Here is a 23,088-nt window from a genome sequence, read left to right as displayed (position 1 = left end):
CACAACGCGTGGCATCGCATTTTAGTACTTGAATTCCAGACTTTTACATGTACTTTTGCAGAGTACATTGCAGTATTGATACTTTTACCTCAGTAAAACTTTTGAATTATTTTTCCACCACTGCTTGATACCAAGTAATAAGTAACTAGTAACGCATTACTCTTCCTAACTTGCGCAACACATCTGTGTGTTGCTACAGTCAAAGGAAGTGTAGGGTCTTTCTTAATGCCGATTGGTTGATGGTACCTTCTCATCTCTGACATCATCAGAGCTGGTGGAAGCTGGCTTCTCCATGGCAACCAGACACAGCATCTGCAGCAAGTGGTTCTGCATGACATCACTGAGAGGGAGACAGACAGACAATTACTTACACCACCTCTGATGTTATTTTATTTATCTCTGGATAAGAGCTAAATGCCTAAATTGTATCCAGAGTGACTTACAATAAGCAAAGGTAAACACATACATCAAATGCAGAGAGACAGTGTAGTGCCTCAGTAAACTAGGATCACAGGTAAGTAAAGGATGAATGAATGAATGAAAATAACTAAATTACAACAAAAACATGAGAACAAATGACCCCCTGATCTAGATTGAGTCTTAAGAGGTGAGTCTGCAGTTCTAACTACAATGGGAGTTTGTTTCACAGTTGAATGCTTCACCACATCACTTTGAATTACAGTGTTTAACGGTATTTGTGAATGTTGCCATGTCAAACATCACTGTGTGTAACTAACAGCATGTGAATGTTGCAGGGTTCCCACACATTTTTATACCAATGAATTTCCAAAACTTTTCTAGATTATTTAACCCTATATAACCCCATTTAAGCCTATAGAACAATCATTCAGCGCAATACTCTTACTCTTATGTGCAATGCCCAAAGACAGTCAGTGTAGCAAAAATAAAGCATAGAATGGCATGATTCCATTCAAAATGTCATGCCAAATTTACCCAACTAACTACGCATCACGCAGCAGCACGTTGTGAGCTTGTAGATCTGTTATTTTTGTCACATCCGGTATACATTAGGCTGCAATCACACAGGCCGTTCAGCGGAAAACTATTTTTGTAATGTTATACATGTTCTGGAAAATGTTTTTTATTAACAAAATCAATAGCCAAAAACAATGCATAGCCAAATACTTTTCCAGGACCCTTGATAAATTCCAAACCTTTTCCAGGACTGGAAAAAGTTTTTTCTAACTTCAAAATATTTCCAGGAATTTCATGACCGTGGGAACGATGATGTTGCCATGTCAAACATCACTGTGTAGAACAGTATGTGAACGTTGCCATGTCAAACATCACTGTGTAGAACAGTATGTGAACGTTGCCATGTCAAACATCACTGTGTAGAACAGCGTGTGAACGTTGCCATGTCAAACATCACTGTGTAGAACAGTATGTGAACGTTGCCATGTCAAACATCACTGTGTAGAACAGCATGTGAACGTTGCCATGTCAAATATCACTGTGTAGAACAGTATGTTAACGTTGCCATGTCAAACATCACTGTGTGCAACAGTATGTTAACGTTGCCATGTCAAACATCACTGTGTAGAACAGTATGTGAACGTTGCCATGTCAAACATCACTGTGTAGAACAGCATGTGAACGTTGCCATGTCAAACATCACTGTGTAGAACAGCATGTGAACGTTGCCATGTCAAACATCACTGTGTAGAACAGCATGTGAACGTTGCCATGTCAAACATCACTGTGTAGAACAGTATGTTAACGTTGCCATGTCAAACATCACTGTGTGCAACAGTATGTGAACGTTGCCATGTCAAACATCCCATAATTGACATTTCCTCTTCTTACCGGATGATGCCGAAGTCGTCAAAGTATCCTCCCCGTCCCTGAGTGCCGAAGGGTTCTTTGAAGGTGAGGACGACGCAGGCGATGCTGTCCCTGTTCCAGATGGGACCGAAGATACGGTTCCCAAACCTGGAAACACAAAAGGTCACACCGTGACCTTCTGCTCATGGAAGACGGCTGTTTGATCATCATTATTATTTAAAAACAAAAAAAGGTAGGGCAAGTGATTTTCTTTGGTTAAAATAAGTGTTAAATAGCTCTATATTCTACACCAGTGGTTCTCAACCTGTGGGTCAGGACCCCCAGGGGGGTCGCCACATGATTTTGGGGGGGGGTCCCCGTAAGACAAAAGTGTACTTTAAAAAAATTTAAAGGAAAGAAAATAAATGAAAAAAGACAAGAAAAAGGCAAAAAATAAGAGATCTACAAGCTCACAACACCTCGCGTTGTGAGCTTGTAGATCTGCTATTTTCACAATATCTGTGGAACCATGTCAGACTAAATGTAATGCCTCAACTCCTACAAGTCCAAGTGCTTGTCTGGGTGGGGGGTCCCCATTTCTAATATGATTATTTTGGGGGGTCCCCAGTTCAAATATTATTATGTTTCAGTTTGGGGGTCCCCAGTTCTAATATGATTATTTAGGGGGGTCCCCAGTTCAAATATTATGTTTCAGTTGGGGGGTCCCCAGTTCTAATATGATTATTTTGGGGGGTCCCCAGTTCAAATATGATTCTTTTTTCGGGGTCGCGGCCTGAAAAGGTTGAGAACCACTGTTCTACACCACCAATTCATAAATGAGTGACTTTCACGGCATGGATCTACAGGAGATTAGCCGTTTATAAGAAGGGGTCTTATAAAGTATAAGTGAGGTGTTCTAACGTTCTGTGTTCTCAGAGTGTTCAGTACCTGAGCACCATGAGGTTCTGGACCATCTCCTTGCCCAGATAGTGGTCGATACGGTAGATCTGCTCCTCAGTGAACAGAGAGGACAGGTGTCTGGTCAGCTCCTCAGAGCTCTGCAGATCCCGTCCAAATGGCTTCTCTACGATCACCCTGTTCCAGCCTCTGAAACACACACACACACACACACACACACACACAGATTTTATGAATACCATAAAAAAAAAAATAGTGTCCATTTTTAACCCTAAAGCCAAAAATGGCAGATTTACACGCTCACAACACGTCGCTCAGTGACGCGTTGTGAGCTTGTAGATCAGTTTGATGAGCTTGTAGAGTAAAAATCAGGCATAACTCCAACTTCAACTTCAGAAATGGAAATTCAAAGACGTGTTTTAAAGATATTTTAAAATGTGAAATCTTTGCAACTGTGGAGATCGGTTGACTCACGACCAAACACAAGATGACAGCTTCCGGTTCTCAACTATTAGAGTGGAGTAACAGACCCTCTGTACTAGCATTGGAAGATTGAGGAAGAGATAATCTGTCTTGAGAGACTACACCACTGGAGAACACAGCTGCACTTTAGACAACCATAATTGGGTTAAAAATTGACTCTTCCTTTCCGGCTATGAAGGAGAACATGTATTCTATTACTGCCAACATTTGTTTTTGCTGACATTAAGGACAAAGAACTAGAATAAACAGGTCTTTGTAAACCTTTGGTTGGGTGTCAATTTGGTTTCAAGTACAGTAAGAACCGAATCCACCAGATACCCATAAAAATTAAGGAATCAGAATCGATATAGGGTCTGGTATTTGTCCTAATAAATAAAAGATCTGCTAAATGCCTAAAGTGTAAATTGAGATCAGACGCTCTTAGCCCCAACCCTTTATTAACTTTTTTATTTAACCAATATGGAACCAAAACGGGGAATCAAGAACAACAGGAATCAATAAACAGAATTGGAATCGACAGAATCATAACGATACCAATCCCTAGGAGTCAGTGCAGATAAAAAGCAGCAGTTGAGAGCAGTGTTGATTTCGCCGACCAAAACTATGACGAAAAATGTTCGTCGACTACCTTTTTTTATTGACGAAAACAAAATAGAAACTAAGCTAAAACTATGACTAAATATACTGACAATTTTGTCAACAAATAAAAACTAGACTAAAACGTTAGGGAGGGACTAGTGGAGAAGAGATCCAGTAGAACTAAAACAAGTCATCATTGGTGCGCGCAGGTGTCAGACCAAAAATAGCTGATCTACAAGCTCACAACGCATTGTGAGCTTGTAGATCAGCTATTTTCGGCATGCAGCTAAGTGAAAATCTGCCATTTCGATGGCCTGACAGCCCGCCAAAAATACATTTTAGTCGACTAATTCAACTGTAGATTTAGTCGACTAAAGTCTGACTGAATTTTGTTCAAAAGACTAAATAAAGATTTGCTGTCATAATCAACACTAGTTGAGAGGAGTTGAACACTGACTTGACGCTCATGGAGTGGTGTTTGATGTTCTTGGTGACGTCGTGGTAGACGGTGGGGGGCAGCGCCAGGTAGAAGAGCCGGTTGGCCTCGGCGCCGCCGGGCAGAGACAGCAGGTGCGTGTGGAGCTTGGTGAAGGAGGCCTCCTCCGTGTACTTCCCGCTGACGTAGGTGTTCCTGCTGAAGAAGGCCGACAGGCGCTCCGCCTCCGACTCTGCCACCTGACATCAAAAGAAGGAGTAAGAAGTGTTTAAACTACATGGATCAATGGGATTGGGATTGGTATTTACGATACTCAAGAGCAGGGGTGGGCAAGATGTATTTCCAGAGGGCGATACTGGCCAATTGCACAATTGAATTGAAACTTGAAACACATAGTGCTGAATTATGTTAAAACTGCATGAATTTGGTAGACATGCCAGACTACTTTATAATACAGTACTTATTTTCACAACAAGAATTTCCAGTTTCCACAAGCTTACAACGCATCACTTCATGACGCGTTGTAAGCTTGTAGATCAGCCATTTCTGCTTTACATGTATACAATTTAAATACATATTAAATATGTTAATATTTTCTTTGTATATTTAAGTTATTTGTCATATATCTGCCGTGTGCACTTTTTGATTACAAAGCCTAAAAGGCAAACATATTTTTTCAATTGTATTCATATGTTCCAATGTTCAACAAAGCCAAACACACAATTAACTTAAATTTGTAATCGTGACAGCCGTATCTTCTGCTGTAATCTGACTTGGAAAAAAACAAATATATACATAGCATGTTATTTAAACAGAGGCTATGTTTACCTGGCATCCTATCATTTCTATAGTTTCAATGTACAGATTATTATGTTGATATCATATTGTTGTTTTTTTTGACTGATGCTAGGTTCTTGGTTTATCTATGATCCTAGATTACTGAGCACTACACTGTCTCTCTGCATTTGAGGTATGCGTTTACCTTGCAAGTCACTCGGATAAACAGCATCTGCAAAATGCCTAAATTGTAAATCGTCTCATCCCGGTTGTGTGTAACTCACCATTACAGCGTGTATAAAATGCAGCTGCCAGGAGTCCTGACTGGCAGCTGCATTAGTTGACTGCTTAGACACACGAGTGTTAAGGTCCCACGCTGAAGCTAAGAATGCGATGGTGCCTTTTCGGCAGCTGACCCAAAACTGTGGTACAGCCTGTCTTTCAACGTTAGGTCTGCATCTTTTCTGGACACTTTTAAATCCAGACTTAAAACACACCCCTTCTCCCTGGCCATTCTCCATGCCTGCCTGCCCATTATACTTTCTACTAGCTTTTTTGGGGGGTTAGATTTTATGCGGTTTTAACTCGTGTTTTTATTCTACTGTTATTGTCTTGGACACAGGTCGGGGTCTGATCAGCCTCGGTCGGGTTGCCTGGAGGAGGGTGTCTGTTGCAAGACCCGAAACACCCAGTGACTCCAAGTAACAACACTGACGATGTGTCCAACTCTGTGCATCAGTAGATGTTTTTGTTTACTGTAAAAATCTGGGAGTGGGAGTACCAGTGACAACCAGCAGGAACAGACTGGGTGACGACCACGAAGAGCGTGGCGACATCTGCAGAGGCAGAGGACGGCCGGAGAGACGGCGACCCGGGGTGGAGAGAGTTGGCAACCCAAACCACTTCTTCTGAGAGGAAGAAAAAAAACTACAGACCACGGTAAAATCTGCAAGGAGGGTTTTAAAATCCATGAAGGCAGAATGAGATGTTCATTCCCAGCGGCAATGATGACGACGCAATGCGCAGAAGAATGCCCACTTATGGTCAGACGAAAGAGGAGCCAGGCCCGGAGGCAACCCACAGTGCCTAGAGAGCCTCCTAGTGTCACCAACACCTGCTGCTAACATCTCACCAGCCACTCTAACCCCCTCAAGAGACAGTGGGGGCAGTAGCATGCCACTTGGACACAGGCCGGGGTCTGATCAGCCTCGGTCGGGTCGCCTGGAGGAGGGTGTCTGTTGCAAGACCCGAAACACCCAGTGACTCCAAGTACACTGATGATGTGTTCAAGTTTGTGCATCAGTGGATGTTTTTGTTTACAGATTATTTTTATTATTTTTTTTTGTATGCTGTGCAGCACTTTGGATGGATTTACCTGTTCAGGAGGAGAAAGAAGGTGAATAAGTTACAGCTTTTTACCTTTAGATAGGGCATGCAGGCGGTGCGGATGGCATCCACTGTGAGTTCAGAGCGGGCGAAGCCCACAAAGTGCGTCTGCTCAGGGAGGAGACCGTCTCTGAACAACCACCTGGCAACACAAACACAGCAGGGAGTCAATTATACACATCCTCCCAGTCCCAAGCACTGGTACCAATTACACGTACAACAGAGTGGGTGAATTTTTAATTTTTTTTTGAGAGAGAGTGCGAGCTCTCTTACAATACAGTTACAGGAAAAGTTAGAATAAGGAAGAGAGGAGAGGAAAGGAACACAGAGCAGGTCAATTAATCCATTCAGACCGGGAAAAGCATCCCTATCATTTTAGATTTCTTTGGTTATTCAAAAATCGTGAAAATGTGTGCAAATCTTTGAATATATATATTTTTAAAGCGAACATTTTAACTTAAATCTTTACTTCTGGGGATTCTACAAATGTCTTCTAAATCCTAACAGTTTTTTGAAAAACAATTGGTAACACTTTACTTAAGGTTGCGTCTATAATGCATTATAATCACATTTATAATGCATTATAATGCACTTATAAGGTATTATAACACTTGTTATAGATGTTTATAATTAACAAGAGTTATGAAGTATTATAACTTATAATAATATCATTTATACATGCTGGTCATAATGCATTATAAACTCAGTGGAACAGCACATTATAACAACCAGGTACAACTTTACTTAAAGGTATGGTCTATAATGCATTATAATCACATTTATAATGCATCATAATGCATTACAATGCACTTATCACTATGCACTTCATAACACTCGTTATAAATGTTTATGATTATACATAACTTCTAACAAAGACACTTTATAACTAACTAAGTTAAGGTAGCTATAATGTGCTGTTCCACTGAGCTTATAATGCATTATGACCAACACTTGTAATAAGTCATCATACATAATTATAAACATTTATAAACAAGTGTTATAATGCCTTATAAGTGCATTATAATGCATTATAAATGTGATTATAATGCATTATAGACAAGACCTTTAAGTAAAGTGTTTCCAAAAAGGTAGTCGCTATAATATCAGTGGTTCTCAAACCTTTTCCATGTCAAGGACCCCCAAAAATAAAACGTCAGTTGATAGATGGCACTATGAAAGGCAGAAATGCTTCTCAATGCTTCTCGTTGCTCTCAGGTGGAAACCATGTCCAAACCCATTACATTTCAGGAAATGCAGATCCAAAGTTTTTGATTTACAAGGTTTCTGCCCGACATATAGGTCAGTCAGTCTTATAAGCATATTTCTCAGGGCCGGAGGTATTACTCACCACAGGGTTGGGTAGATTTTCTTCTTCGCTAAATCCCCCTGCAGGTATAAACATATGTTCACAGTTAATATTTACCAGAGAGAAAACAGGAAACAGGTCAGACAGACACATGATTATGTCAAACATGTTACTGTGTTGTTTACAGTCCTACTGCTTAGTCAGTGCAGCCTGCCAAGAGTAGTGATTAGTAACCACTTAACCAACTCTATACCTTGTTAAACATGGTCCCCCAGGGGTCTTTACATGGTGCCCTCCCTTCCTTGTTTTCCCTCTACACCAATCTCTTCCCTAAACATAGGCAGTAAGCAACAGCACAGCTAATAAAATGAATGAGTGTTAGATTTAGCTGTGCCAGCCAGAGCGATGGGTGTGCCAATGTTCGAGCATAGCCAGTTGGTAGTTGACAGCATTGTCAATGCTCACTAATACTGGATGTGTTGGATTTAAGTGTGTCAATATGATTAGCTGCAGCTGTGTTTTTACGCGGTGTAAGGTGCAGCCTGCCATGTGTTTAATCGGCTGTAGTACGTTTATTGTTTGTTTGTTTTTTTAACCCATTAAGACCGGGAACGCATCTGTGTGTCATTTTAAGATTTATTTGGACTATTCAAAAATAGCAGATATACAAGCTCATATGAGCTTCGTGAACATTTGTCCAAAATCGTGAACATTTTGTCCAAATCTTTTTTTGGACACATTTTTTAAAAGCGAACTCAAATCTTCGCTTCTGGGGGGTCCCTGGAACAACATATTTTGAGACAGGGGTCCGCAGCCAAATACATATTTTGGGTGGTCCTTGACATGAAAAGAGTTTGAGGACCACTGATATTATGTCAAGTTTTTTCAAAAAACTGTTAGGATTTAGAAGACATTTGTAGCTTAGAAAAAGAAATATATATATATATATATATATATATATATATATATATATATATATATATATATATATATATATAAAAAGATTTGCTAAAAATGCCATGATTTTTCTAAAATAGCAGATCTACAAGCTCATAGCGCAGCACTCGATGCTGCGCTATGAGCTTGTATATCTGTTATTTTTTTATAGCCAAATAAAAGTCATTTTGGGTGATATTCTCAAGCCTTTAGTTGGAAAGCAACAGTGGAGAGAGACAGGAAATGGCCGGTCAGAAATGGGGAAGGACATGCAGCAAAGAGCCTCGGCCGGTCGGAATCGAACCCAGGTCGGTTGTGCAAGGACTGAGCCTTAATGGTAAGCGCTCCATTAGGTGAGCTACAGGGGAGCCCCTGCTGTAGTTTTGAACATGAACTGGTAAACGTATAATACATACATCCCCCTTCATGGTGTTAATGGCAGCAGGTGAGTAGGCTGCTCAGGCTCATTGCACAACCACAGTCAGTAATGGCAGCAGTGCTGCCTGCAACCACTAACCACATACAGATAGATAGCAGCAAGAAACACACTTTACTGTTCGTTCTTGCTTATATTAGATAAAAGGCATACAGTATTAGCACCACACCACTGACTGGTACAGCAGTACAGTGAACCAACATGATGTAATCCCAGTGGAGGGAGAGATAAGATCAGGAATGGCCTGTGTGCCAGCAGCAGTACAAAGACGAAATGGGACTAACCACATAATACAAGAAAGAAGGAAAGAAAAAAAGAAAGAAAGAAAGAAAGAAACAAGCCTCTACAGGCCAATATTCGGCAAGACACAAACATGTAGACCAATAACAAAATTCTATCGTCGAAGCTGGAAAAGAAAAGCTACATCCGATTACATTGTAGTGTAGTGTGATGTCTCTGTCAGCAACAGATACAATGTTTTACATTTAGAAAATTATACAAACTGGCAGTGATAAATGCTCTTTGTTGAAGAAGCCATCTTAAATAAAAGATGTAAAACTCGTATGCAAAAAGTATCCAATATTTAAGAACTCAACAGTAGCCTTTACTGAGTCGTTAACCACAGCAACCCCTAGAGTCCCTATTCTGGACATGTCATAATGGGCGAACATTAAGCGAAAATAGCAGATCTACAAGCTGAGGTTTTTTTTTTTTTACACCGAGCTAGTTTCTGCAAAGATATTTGTTATGGAAGGACCAAGTGTAGATCCCCTGGGGGACCCCAGTCAAATAAGTATATAGGGTTTAAGTGCTTAATGTTAAAACTCAGTCAATGATTCAGACCAGTGTGGCTGAGTTGCCACATAATGTCCATGATGGCCTGTTGTAACAAAGCACTACTTCTCAAGTTATCATGAAATGTAATCTGTGGCTGGCTCAATGCCAAGTGTGTTTAACTTTGGAGGCATGTGTACACTCAATTATTACAGCAAAAGGCACTGTGCCACTATGGCATGGTTAGTGTGCAATATTTACTAAACGTACAGTGGCCAGACACCAGCGATAAGAACATGATGATAAAAGGTGGGATGATCACCGCTTGTGTGCTCATTTGTGTGATCATTGGAAGTGAAAGGACTATTTGCTAGTAGCCAAAGAAGTTGTAGCCAGACCACAGTGCAGCTAGGCAGTTTATTTGAGCTAATTGCAATTACTTTGCATAATCATTTGAATGGTTTCCATTCATCTGCATAAAAACAGCTGGATGAAATCAACAGAAAGAAATGTCAAATTTCCATCATTATTTCCGTGTTGTTGTCCAGGCTCTTTTAACCTGGTGTCTCTATTTGGACATTTAGCTGCGAACATTTTTAAAGATCTTGGAAAAAGTTCATACATATTTGAGGATATGACCCACATTATCACTTTCATTACTGGCACCGGCCATTGCCAGTCATGTCTTTGTATATTTAAGTCATTTATGCCATATCTGCCCAGTGCAGTTTCTGTTTACAAAGCCTAAAAGTCAAACAGAAATGTGATTTCCATTTGATGGTGACAGCCTGTAAGTGCAGCAAGAGAACACAGGCAGGCCGTTCAGACTGATAACACAGCCAATATTTGTGCTGGGAACAACCGCCAGTGTAAAACAAGCGGTCTGGTCTACGATAACAAGCCCAAAAGAAGCGACTAGCTCACATGATCACACACATACATACATACATACATACATGTAGGGGGATCCCAGCAAAATGACTTAATCAAAATCTGTTTTACCACTTGAACCCTATATAGATCCACTATTTGAAAACAGCAGATCTACAAGGTCACAACGCTTCGTGAGCTTGTAGATGGGCTATTTTCAAAACATCTAGAAACATTTGGAATATTTGAGAAACATTTTAACTACACAAATCTTGTATGGGGGGTACCTGTCACAAGCTATTTTCAGACGGGGGTCCACGGACGACATATTCATTTGGGGGTCCTTGACATGAAAATGTTTGAGAACCACCAATTTAAACAACATTAGGAAATAAGCCCAAATAAGCAACTATACTTTTGAAACAAGCCCCACACAAACCTGCAACCACCAATACAAGCCCAAAGTCGCTTATAATAGGCAGATTTGGCAACACTGGTGAACAGCAGTGCTCATGCATCTAGGAGCGAGCAAGGACAGAGCTGGCCTGTGCAGACCAGTGTTTCCATGTCTGCTTATAATAAGCAGTTTTTCTGGTTAAGTAGTTTTTCTGTTAAATTGCTTGTAAATATTGGTAGTTGCGAGTTGCGTTTTTTTGGGCTTGTTTCTACAGTGTAGTTGCTTATTTTGCGCTTGCTGCGTAATGTTGTTTAAACCAGTGGTTGTCAAAATAATATGCATTTGTCCACAGACACGACCCCCCCCCCCCCTCTGAAAATATTTTATGTCAAGGACCCCCATACCAGATTTGTATTGTTAAAATGTCTTAAAAATATTCAAAAAGTTTCACTTTTTTTTTCAAGATTTTCTTTTGAAAATAGCAGATCTACAAGCTCACAACGCGTTGCAGATCTGATAATTTCAACTAGCCAATGTATAATGTTTAAAGTGCTCATGTGGCCTATAGTTGCTTCTTTTGGGCTTGTTTTCATAGACCTGGTTGCTCATTTCTCTCCAAAACCTGGCAACAGAGGTGCAGAGCCCTTCCCCTCCGCTCTCTGCTCTCTGCCTGTGTAACTTACAGAGCAGGCCTGTGCAGACAGAGCCCTTCCCCTCCGCTCTGTAACTTACACTGACTGGAACATGCTGACAGTCAGTGACACTGCAGAATTGCCAGTCACCATGCCACTACTTAACAAGATAAAACAACTGGACAGAACCAATTAATTAGTCAATTTAGCAGATTAAAGAACTTGCTCTTTGTATTAGTTAGAAAATGTGTTAGTGGGCCATGTTCCACACAGACTGTGCTCTACATACAGTATATTCACAGGCCCTGGTAGCCAAGAGGAAGTAGTAACAAAAAATATACTTCCAGGTAGCGAGGGAGGAAGAATTCTTCACAAGGAACAAAACTGGAATGACTTACAGGACTGGTTAGCTGTTACTTAATCTACACTGTAGATGAAGTAACCAGTTTGTCTACAGCATGAGGAAACAGTAAGCTGAGAGGAGGGTGAAGGGCATCTTTCTCACTACAGCATTCTTGTTTAAGTTTTGTCTACAGCATGAGGAAACCGTACGCTGAGAGGAGGGTGAAGGGCATCTTTCTCACTACAGCATTCTTGTTTAAGTTTTGTCTACAGCATGAGGAAACCGTACGCTGAGAGAAGGGAGACGGGCAGCTTTCTCACAGCATTCTTGTTCAAGCAATACTGAGTCTCTGGGAGAAACCCTGGACCACAAAACCCCCTGCATTAGCTTGTTAGCCGTTCCCAAAAACAATATGCCATGTACAGTACGAGTGCAAAGGGAAGCAATATATATCTGCACACTGAAAAAGAAGCTCTCAATATTTAATTATCCAATCCAGGGCCCACCTTAGGCACGGGTGCCAACATTGGCACAGGGGAGGGTGATCACTGGCCAGAGATAGAGATAAACAGAGATAGAGAGAGATAGAGAGATAGAGATACATATAAAGTCCCCCCTCCCATCTGTATGCAAATTACATTCTGCACATAATTCTACATTCATTCAAACTCTGAACTCTGACTTGGGAGGGAGTCTGGGTCAGGGTGACACAGTAGGTGGGGTTATTGCTCTGAGTCTAATGATCATTCCAATGTCCTGACGTGAAAGAAAATATGTCAAAGGAAGAAAAAACAAATAATGTTATTATGTATATTGAAATCAATATCTGTTGGAAATAATGTGGCGTCATCATTAAATGTATCGTTGCTGTGGCACACTGACTATCAAGAAAATAAAAACATGGCACCATGTCAAAAAGGTTTCCAACACCTGATCTAATTCATGACATGTTGGTCTTACATCATGCCTCAGGCATCCTCCTCAAATATTGGGAGTTGAACCTGCAAATGACAGAGATGCGTTCCCGGATTGAATGGGTTAAACCCTATATAAAGCACTTTGTTGACCGATGTACCCCAGGGGTATAAGCTCACAACAGAGCTTGTACAGATCTGCAATTTCTGCTGAATTGTCCTGTCTATAATGACATGACCAAGAATAGGGACACTAAGGGTTGGAGTGGTTAAAGGTATCATGACATTCATGTTTACACCACATTCAGAGTCTTTGTCCTGGTCCTTCAAACGTGTACAAAAAGTTCTAACAGAAAATTCCACTCCAGTGATTCACTGTAGGTGTTTTTGTCTCACATTTCTAAAGCCTTTTCAACTGCAATGAAAAAAGAAATCTTTGCCTGCGGGTGTCGCTGGTGAGGGATTTTGCCTGTCAATCATCGCCTCTGCTCCGCCCCCCCCAAAGGAAAGGATAGGGGAGGGGAGGGGCGAGGAGGAGAGTGGGCGGGATTAATCGACTGTGACCTCACTGTCGAAGGGCCAAGCTCAGATTACTTTTCAGCCTAATTATTCAGAAAACCCCAGACCACAGAAAATCCACTGAATGTTCAAAGTTCTGATTTTTTGGGTGTAATTGAGGTCATAAAACCCCCAAAAAAACATAACAAATTAAAAAAGTGAAAATGAATGTCATCGAACCTTTAAGATTGGCCAATAGACACTCTGTGCTCATCAGCAACTGTGGCCAAGCAAAGGGGAACCCTGATATCACCATGTTCAAGGAAACACAGCTGATTGTGTGGTTGCGTTCAGTGTGTATTGTGTTATTATTTACACAATCTCTGTGAAATCAATGTTACCACATTTTCTTTTTTCTTCCGACCACTTAATGTGCAACTACTGCATTCTTTTGTCGTTTGATATTTCAACAGAAGCCTCTTTAGAAATCAAATTAACCCATTGAGACCGAGGAAAGCAAGAAGTCATTTTAGATTTTAACCACTGTAACCATTATTTCATACTTTGGCTATTCCAAAATAGCAGATCTACAAGCTCATAGCGCGGCAATGAGCTTGTAGATCTGCCATTATTATTTTTTGAAAAAAAATCGAGATTTTCTCTTTGAATATATATATTTTGAAAGCGAACATTTTAAACTCAAATCTTTGCTTCTAAATCTACAAATGTCTTCTAAATCCCAAACAGTTTTTGGGGGAAAAAACTTATGTTGCTATAATATCAGTGGTAACTTTTTCATGTCAAGGACCCCCAAAATGGTATGTATTTGGCCGCAGACCCCCCCCATCTCAAAATATGTTGTTCCAGGGACCCCCCAGAAGCAAAGATTTGAGTTAAACATTTTGGCTTTAAAAAATATATACAGTATAAAGATTTGCACAAATCTTCAAGATCTTTCAAACATAGCAGATGTACAAGCTCATGGCGCTATTTTTGAATAGCCAAAGTATAAAATAATGGTTAAAGTGATACACAGATGCGTTCCCGGTTTTAATGGGTGAACATAAACACTGGCCTTTGACTATACTCTGTGTCAATTGAAGAATAATGGGGGGGTGGGGGGGCACTGCTCTATTCGTTTTATCCTAATTAATTAGTTGGCAACTAATGGTTGCCAAGTGACTAATCACAGAGTTAATAAAACAATGTTTGAGTGTGATCCAGAGCCTCTTCAATTGACCCTGATCATTTAGCAAGGCGTTTCATAAGCTTATGCAGCAACAGCACTTCACTTTTTTTTGGTATGCATTTCTTCTTTCACAAGTTGGCCTACTGACTAGGGTTACGCTTTCACACAAAAATAAACACTTCCTCTAAAGTGCAGCACAATTACTCTAATTATTAAACATTTTGATTAGCTGGAATGTGCTCTGTTGATTTACTGTAATTTAGTGTTAAAAGTTTTGGTATTCATTCTGAGATGCACAGAATTCACACTAGGTGAATAAGGAGGACCAATTTATTTCCTTTTAAAAGAAAATGAAAAGCAGCGTTACATTTATGCGACAATAAAAATGCTTTTGTCACTAAACTCAATGAATAATCATGATAAATAATCGTAGCATTGATAAAGTATTGATAAAATACTATCGTAATAATCATTTTGGTCATAATGGTGCAGCTGCCCTACAAAGCCAAAGTGCAGTGACTCCGGAAAAAATATTAACTGATAAATGGGTTTAAAAGTGTTTCAACTGGTCAGCCAAATGACATATCATAGTATAAGGGGGCAGCAGTGGCTCAGGGGTAGAGTGGCCGGTAGAGCGGCCGGATGGGAACCGTGAGGTTCTCAGTTCGATCCCGGGCTCCCCCAGAGTTAGTGTCGAAGTGTCCTTGGGCAAGACGCTGAACCCCTAATTGCTCCCGATGAGCAGGTTGGTGCCTTGCATGGTTTCCTCCGCCATCGGTGTATGAATGTGTGTGTGAATGGGTGAATGTAATGCACAATCTATGTAAAGCACTTTGGATAAAAGCGCTATATAAATGCACCATTTATAAGTGATATTACACCAATTGTTTATCTGTTCTTGTGGTAATTGTTTATCCCCCAAAATCACAAAGGCTAATTTGACCTTTGGGATACACAAATAAGTTGGTGTGTCCAAAAAAGTAGTTACTGCACTTTGGCTTTGGGCAGTATAGTACCGTGTTGTCTTACCGACGCCCCCATGATGATGAAGACGTGAGCATCGGATCCATGGAAGGCCGTGTCCTCAAGGAGATCCTTCCTCAGCTCCCCAAACACCTCCGATCGAGAGAGGGGCACGTTGTTCATCTTCTCTGCATGGAGAGCAAAATGGACAGTAGGTCAGTACACTGGTTGTAGATATTAGAGAGAGAGAGAGGGGGGGGCATGTTGTTCATCTTCTCTGCATGGAGACAGTCATCAAATTATTGGTTTAGGAATGTGACAAAAACTAAAAAAATCTCCATGAATTCATGGGATGTGTATCTAATTGATAGAAAATAAGTATTTTCTTGAGTGCACTACTCCCCTAAGTGGTTAACGTTGTTGTTTATATGATGTTTTGCATAGTAGTGTATATTATTCTGTCATTAAATGTCTCTATGAATTGAGTACAAAGGACCCCAATAGAAACCAGCCATAGGCTTTCTTGGGTTTAAAATCCTCTTAGCTGACCTTGTATTGAACTGTACTTTTTTTTGCAAACTGCTAATAAAGTATTCAATCAATCAAAACATACTGTAAGTTAGTAGTACAATGGCTGTAGTCTGACATTACAATGGCTGTAGTCTGACATTACAATACGTGTGGATGTGCACTGTAGAAGCAATTTGTGAAATGCAACGCTGGTATGCAACTGGTACCATTTCTGCATACCAGTCAGCATCACACACACACACACACACATACATTTACTCAAGTACTGTACTTTTTGGGGGTATTTTTTACTCTACTGGAGATCTACAAACTCACAATAAATCACGATGTGATGCATTGTGAGCTTGTAGATCTGCTATTTTCAAAAGATTTTTATACATTTGAAAAGTTGTGAAATGGGACATTCTGCATAATAATGAGTACTTTCTACTTTTGGTACTTTAAGTACATTTTGATACCAATACTTTTGTACTTCTACTCAAGTAAAATTTTAATTCCAGACGTTTACTTGTAACAGAGTATTTCTAGATTGCAGTAGTGATACTTTTACTTAAGTAAAACATGGGAGTACTTTATCCACCACTGTTAAGTTAACATAACTTTTCATATTAAGGGAAACACACTTTTCATATTAAGGGAAACACAGACAGGACATGGTAATAACCAGTGCCAATGCCATGCAGCCTGTTTGAGAGAGTTAGTTGACCAACTCAGGTTTGCATTGCAACAGCTCTAGTACTTCCTTATAACTCAGTTGTTAATGTGAAAACCAGGAAACTAACTGCATACTTGTGCTTTGTGAAATATCCCATTATTTATTTAATCATTACTCTTTTTGTGTTTGGATAATTATGTGACAAAAGCTTTCTGATCTTAGACTCTGTACGGGCGTACCTTGACCTTCTAAAGAGTTATATCATAATTCAATAAATAAGGGCCATTGTTGCATCTGATATCAAGGTTTTGTTTTACAAATCGTTGCGGTCGGGTGGAAAGGTTGTATGTCCAAATCTGTTCCTTTATTATTTTTATTCTAAAAACAGCGAAATATTTTAAATAGCAATTTTTCTTTTTTAAATAGCATTTTCAATACTGTTTTGTGATACTCTTGTATGATGTAGGACAGTCATTAATTTTATTTTTTTAAAACATAGAAAGCTTAAATACGGAGACACAGCTTTCTTCCCGACAGCAGCAACGATATTAAAGGTTTTGTTTAACAAATACACTGCTCACTAGCGCGAGACAGGGTTATAACAGGGTTAAGTCACTTGACCCGGGTCAAAACCTCGGGTCAAAAGTGCAGACAGCACCAAGTAGTGACAGGCAGCAATCCAAAAATGGTTCAATAATCTGGCTCCAGATTACACACGTGTATGTGCACCTGTCTGTCAGAAGGCCACAGTACTGTACTTAGTACTGTATTTACTATGCTACTACTGCAGGACCAGGAATAGCTGAGCAGCAGCAGCACATATAATACCGGACAAACAAACCATAATGTTATTAGCACAATCCTCTGCTGAAGCTTGCCAGAGCTGCTTGGAAGTCAGTGGTTCTCTAATTGATATGCATTTGGCTGCGGACGCCCCCCCATCTCAAAAATATGTTGTGTCAGGGAACCTCCAGAAGCAAAGATTTTAGTTAAAAATGTTTGTGTATTCAATGTATTGAAAGATTTGCACGAATTTTCAAAATGTTTCAAAAATAGCAGATCTACAAGATCATAGTGCGCCGAAGTGCGGCACAAAGTAACGCGCTATGATCTTGTATATTTGCTATTTTTGAATAGCCAAAATATAAATTATGGTTAAAATGATTGCTATAAACTAACTTTGCTATGGACCCCCTGGAACCCCCCCCCCCCCCAAGGACCCCTGGACCCACTTTAAGAACCACGGCTGCAAGTTATAATGTTTGACAAGCACAACGAATTAACATTGTAAACATAGGGTGACATCATGCACAAATACCCTGCAAATGTGTTGAGAATACCCACTAAGTGAAATATTTCACCTAAGGATAGCAAACACAAAAGTGCTGTAAAATGTAAATATATATTGTCATTTTTTATGTACATGCAGCACTTTGTAAACTTTTGTTTTGAGAAGTGCTATTTAAAGTTTTTATAATAATTATTATTATTATTATACCATTTGTAGTCATTTTTTTTGTTCCTACGTTTATTTGCATTTATTTTTACGCAGTTCAAGGCAATAATAGACATCATCACTGTTTGTATACTTACTGTACATCAATAAAGACTGACAATAAATATTGAGTACATACATTACTATGCTATGCCAGGCTAGTTATGTCGATAGTTTTATATATATTTACACAAATATTCTTGTCAGTTCTGCACTATATTATATTATTGCACTGTTATGATACAGAACTCTTAATACGTCATTAACCAGGTTAATACTGTTCAACAATCCTCTTTAAATGCTGTTATGACACCAATGAGTACTTAAGTAAAAGATGTGCCATTTTAAGTTTAAAAAAAATCTTTTTAAAATAGCAGATCTAGAGCTTGTAGATCTGCTATTTGTAAATGGCCGAAATGTAGGGCTGAAGTGGTTAATGTATGTTTTGTAATAATAATCAAAATCTACAAAGTAACTGAAGTTTTTAAATAATCGTAGTGGAGTAAAAAGTACAACATTTGCCTCTGAGATGTAGTGGAGTAGAAGTAATAGTACTGAAAATTGTAAAAGTAAAAATACCTCAAATTTGTACTTAAATACAGTACTTGAGTACAGCTACTTGAGTACATGTACTTAGTTACTTTACACCACCACTGAACCTGACGAGCACATAATAATCCACCGGTCAATGAGCCACCCACAGCACAGCAGGTACAGTAGGTAGCACATAATCTACAAGCCGTGGCGAAGCGACGCGTTGATAGATTGTAGATCAGTCATGTTTCTTTAGCTCGCGCCAGCAGCCTTGACGCAGATGGAGCCGGGGGAACAAATAGAGCCGGAACGTGGAGCTGTGTATACAGTATACTTACATTGTCTTCGTGTGCGACCGCTCGAGCGCTTTTAGCCTGTCGATAGTATGCGTCTTTATCTTTAAGCTGACCGAGCCACACAAAGACTTCACAACACAAACGACAACCCAAAACGACTGTCGTTTGTGTCTGAGTTGCGACGAAACATATAAAGCCTGGTCGCTTCCTCCTTTCCCTTCGGGTCTGGTGTTGAAATGTGACAAGGCGGAATGTAACCCGTTTTTATTGGTTTAGAGACAGAACAACTCACCATCAGTGCTGCTAGCTCCACTCCCCATCTCTCTGTGTCAGCCCCGGAACATGACGTCACTGGAGAGAGTAGCAGGAGTGGCGGGGCGGGCTCCTCTGCCCTGAAACATGACTGTCATATCATGACAGTCGCTACTTGTTCCTGGTTTTCAAAATTTCTACATTTTACAACCCGTACATCTACATAAACGTTCAAATTTCAAATATAAAGTGCTTACCCCACGACCATGGATGTACCAAGTTAAAACGCCTGGGTCTAAGTACCCGTATCTTCCGTATTGTTCAATAAAAATCATTTTACTTCTATCGGCGGCCATTTTTTCATAGTTATAATCTATCAAAGTGCAGTACATATTCCAACCGATAGGGTCACGTAGTTGAAAGCTTATGGAGAAAATTCTGAGAAAATGGCCACCAATCAAATGAAAATGCTTTTTATTGAACAATAATGGAAAATAAGGGTATTTAGACCAAAGCGCTTTAACTTATTACATTTGTGGTCGTGGGGTCAGCACTTTATATTTGAAATGTGAACGTTAATGTAGATGTACGGGTTGTAAATGTAGAAATGTCAAAAATCAGGAACAAGTAGCGCCATGACGCTTGTGACAGACGAGCGTCATGTGAGAACCATGGTTACTTCACAACGTGTGTGGGCGGGGTCAGGGCCTATATAACATACTAGCGCAGAGGTCTTCAACGGAGGGTCCGCGACCCCTAGGGGATCCGCAAAATTGTTGCTTGATTAGACAATTATTAATATTTTTTAATAAGATTTATTTTTTAATATTTTGTAAACATTGTCCACATTTATGTTTCAAATAAATCTTGATTCTGTCCATTTTGAATAGCTTGTATATACGATTATTGTGCAATTGACAGATTGTTGATATTAGTATTGACAAGGTATGTTAATAAATGGCAGTGGCATGGCCACCCTACACCCTGCACCTTGTACATGTATGTTTAAAATAAAAGCATGAATATATAATCTGTCTATTATTTATTTTAATAGCTGTATTGAATGCACAACAACATGGTATGTTGTTGTGCATAAATGTTATGCATAATTATACAATATAATGTTGTAGCCCCCCCCCACCCTACGAGGTAGGAGCCGGGTCCCTGGCCTGAAAACGTTGAAGACCCCTGGACTATAGTGTATTTTGTCAGCAACAGTTGACAGACTGATGTGTCCATCAGATATACATTGTGGAAAAAGCCACCCACCTTGAACTGTTAACTATACGTATTTTTGTCTCCGCCAGGCCGTAAGGCATGGCGAGAGAGTATGTTTTGCACCCTGTCCGTCCGTCTGTCCGTCCGTCTGTCTGTCCGTCCGTCTGTCTGTCCTTCCGTCTGTGACCAGCTAATCTCTGGCTCTGTTGGCTTGATCGCAGCGAAACTGTGCACACACACTCCCTGGATGCCAATTCAGAACCTCTGCCCCAGATTCTTCACATGGGCCTGTTATAGCGCCACCAGGAGGCCGCTTTTTGCTAAACACATTTTTTGACAGTACTCCTATAGATTTTGTCCAAACGTCACTTGAATCGGTACACAGTATCTCTAAAGTCATTAAACGAAACAGGTTTTTCAGATTTTTCATATTCCATCCTGATTGGCTAAAAATGGCTTCCAAAGTTTGCAGGAGTGCTCCGTTTTGAACAAAATGCCTCAAATTATGAACACAGCTTGCAATTTCCGTGAAATTTTGCACGATGCACATTCTCACTAGGCAGAGGAAGGAAGACATGCCACTTGAAAATGTTCAAATCAGCCTCATGGTGGCGCTATAACAGGCCGATTCGTGTTTTTACCTATAACTGCACCGATCTGTGCACAACTTTGTATGCTCACTCCCTAGAGGCCAAGGAAAAACCTTTGCCCTGCATTTTTCACATCTGCCTTTTATAGCGCCACCAGGAGGCCGACTTATATAAAACACATTTTTGGATATTACTCCTTCAGATTTTATCCAAATTTCACGCACATTGGTACACATGATCTCTATAGTCATGTGTTCAAGACGGATCTGTTAGATTTTTCATATTCCATCCTCATTGGCTAAGATTGACATCTAAAGTTTGCAGGAGTGGCCCGTTTTGAACAAAATGTTGCAAATCATGAACGCAGCGTCCGATTGCGGTGAAACTTTGCACGCACATTCGCACTACGTTGAGGAACAAATGCCACCCTTTCAACATTGCCCTATTATAGCGCCAGAGGCCGATTATTATAATTTTTTTAATATTACTCAAATGTTGTCCAAACATCACGCAAATCAGTACAAATGATCTCTTTAGTCAAGTGATTGGCGAATTCCGAACATTGCTGGACCACACTAACCAACCTGACCTGGCGGAGACCTGTGCTCCGAGGAGCACTTTTTCTAGTTCTTTCTGTTTTCAAACTGTTTATATGATGTTTTGCATATTATTGTATATGTGTCTGTCATTAATGTTTCGATGAATTGAGTAGGCCTACAAAGAACCCCAATGGAAACACGCCATAGGCTTTCTTGGCTTTAAAATCCTCTTAGCAGACCTTGTATGGAACTGTATTTAGGCTACTGTGCTTTTTTTTGCAAACTGCTAATGTATTCAATCAATCAAAAACACGCCGCTGACATACTTTGCCCTTCCTTGCATGCATGTATCATCATAACTCTATGGTAGTAGCTAGTACTAGCCTATACTGAATATTCCTTCCAAAATGTAAAACAAAATAAAAATGTGGATTTGAACATGCTTGAATGACACTTTAGGCCTAATATTTCTACCAGTCTTCATTAGAGAAGTTCAAGGGTAAATTTAGGTCTGATCTCTGATTGCCAGGGACCCAGGTGTCTCTGGACCCATATGCAGAACTCAACATTATAGTAGACGCAGAAACCCAGGTGGACAGTTTAACGACATCTTTACTGAAATAATAACAATGCAAAACAAGGTACACCTCACGGCGGAATACATTACACGGGGGAAACACGTGGACCCGGAAACGAGCTAGCTGACACTATACAATAAACTAAGGCAGAGAGCATGGAGCAGTCACCGACAGTGTTAAATAGTATCCGAGGCTCGTTAGCCAACTAGGCACGGCTGCCACCCTCCAGGCAATCAGAGACCAAAGAGGAGCAGGGAGGGGCTGGGGACAGACCCAGGACGTGACACTGATAATAATGATGTACCGTGCATTTTCAAATCATGTGTACTTTCAGACCCATTTTCCAAATTCGTTATTTTTATTTCTCTCTATATATATACTGTATATATATATTTATAAATATTTTTTTTTTGAAAGAAAATAGCTATTTAATACTGAGGTGCCCACAATGCTGAGGTGCCCACTCTTCCGGTTACCCATGTCAGTGGTTCTCAGTGTGCCAAAATCCAGGTGTGCCGTGGGATTTCGTGACATTGACACTATTGACCACTATTATTGCAATATATAGCCTACAACATACAAAAAGTTATTCATTATTTTTAATGAACTATCAGTTGTACTTTCATTTCCCAATATAAACCCTAACAGCATATCTTAACCACTTTTCAACCCAGTGTCCTTGAGCATGTCATTTATAGGCAATGTTTTGTTCACAATAAAAAAATAAAAATAAATTCAATGCCAAAAGTATCAATTATATAAGCTCATAACACATCGC

The 23,088-nt window shown here is 40.0% G+C and overlaps 1 protein-coding gene across 1 annotated transcript in view; it reads right to left on the bottom strand.

The window, feature by feature from the left end:
- The window catches only part of LOC308096937 (glucose-6-phosphate 1-dehydrogenase), a 29,892-nt gene extending 10,517 nt beyond the window's left edge, over positions 1–19,375 (bottom strand). Inside the window, exons 1-8 of the mRNA XM_080444462.1 lie at positions 19,176–19,375; positions 15,689–15,810; positions 7,713–7,750; positions 6,398–6,506; positions 4,223–4,440; positions 2,734–2,892; positions 1,828–1,953; positions 247–340 (exon numbers count right to left, since the gene is read on the bottom strand). Coding sequence (XP_080300588.1) covers positions 247–340; positions 1,828–1,953; positions 2,734–2,892; positions 4,223–4,440; positions 6,398–6,506; positions 7,713–7,750; positions 15,689–15,805 — 861 coding nt within the window. The 5' untranslated portion in view covers positions 15,806–15,810; positions 19,176–19,375. The remainder of the gene's footprint in view (positions 1–246; positions 341–1,827; positions 1,954–2,733; positions 2,893–4,222; positions 4,441–6,397; positions 6,507–7,712; positions 7,751–15,688; positions 15,811–19,175) is intronic.
- Positions 19,376–23,088: the final 3,713 nt, after the last annotated feature.

This window comes from Gymnoscopelus braueri, assembly GCF_963280865.1.
Source record: "Gymnoscopelus braueri genome assembly, chromosome: 12".
Classification (NCBI taxonomy): domain Eukaryota; kingdom Metazoa; phylum Chordata; class Actinopteri; order Myctophiformes; family Myctophidae; genus Gymnoscopelus; species Gymnoscopelus braueri.
This window is presented reverse-complemented; position numbering and strand designations above follow the sequence as displayed.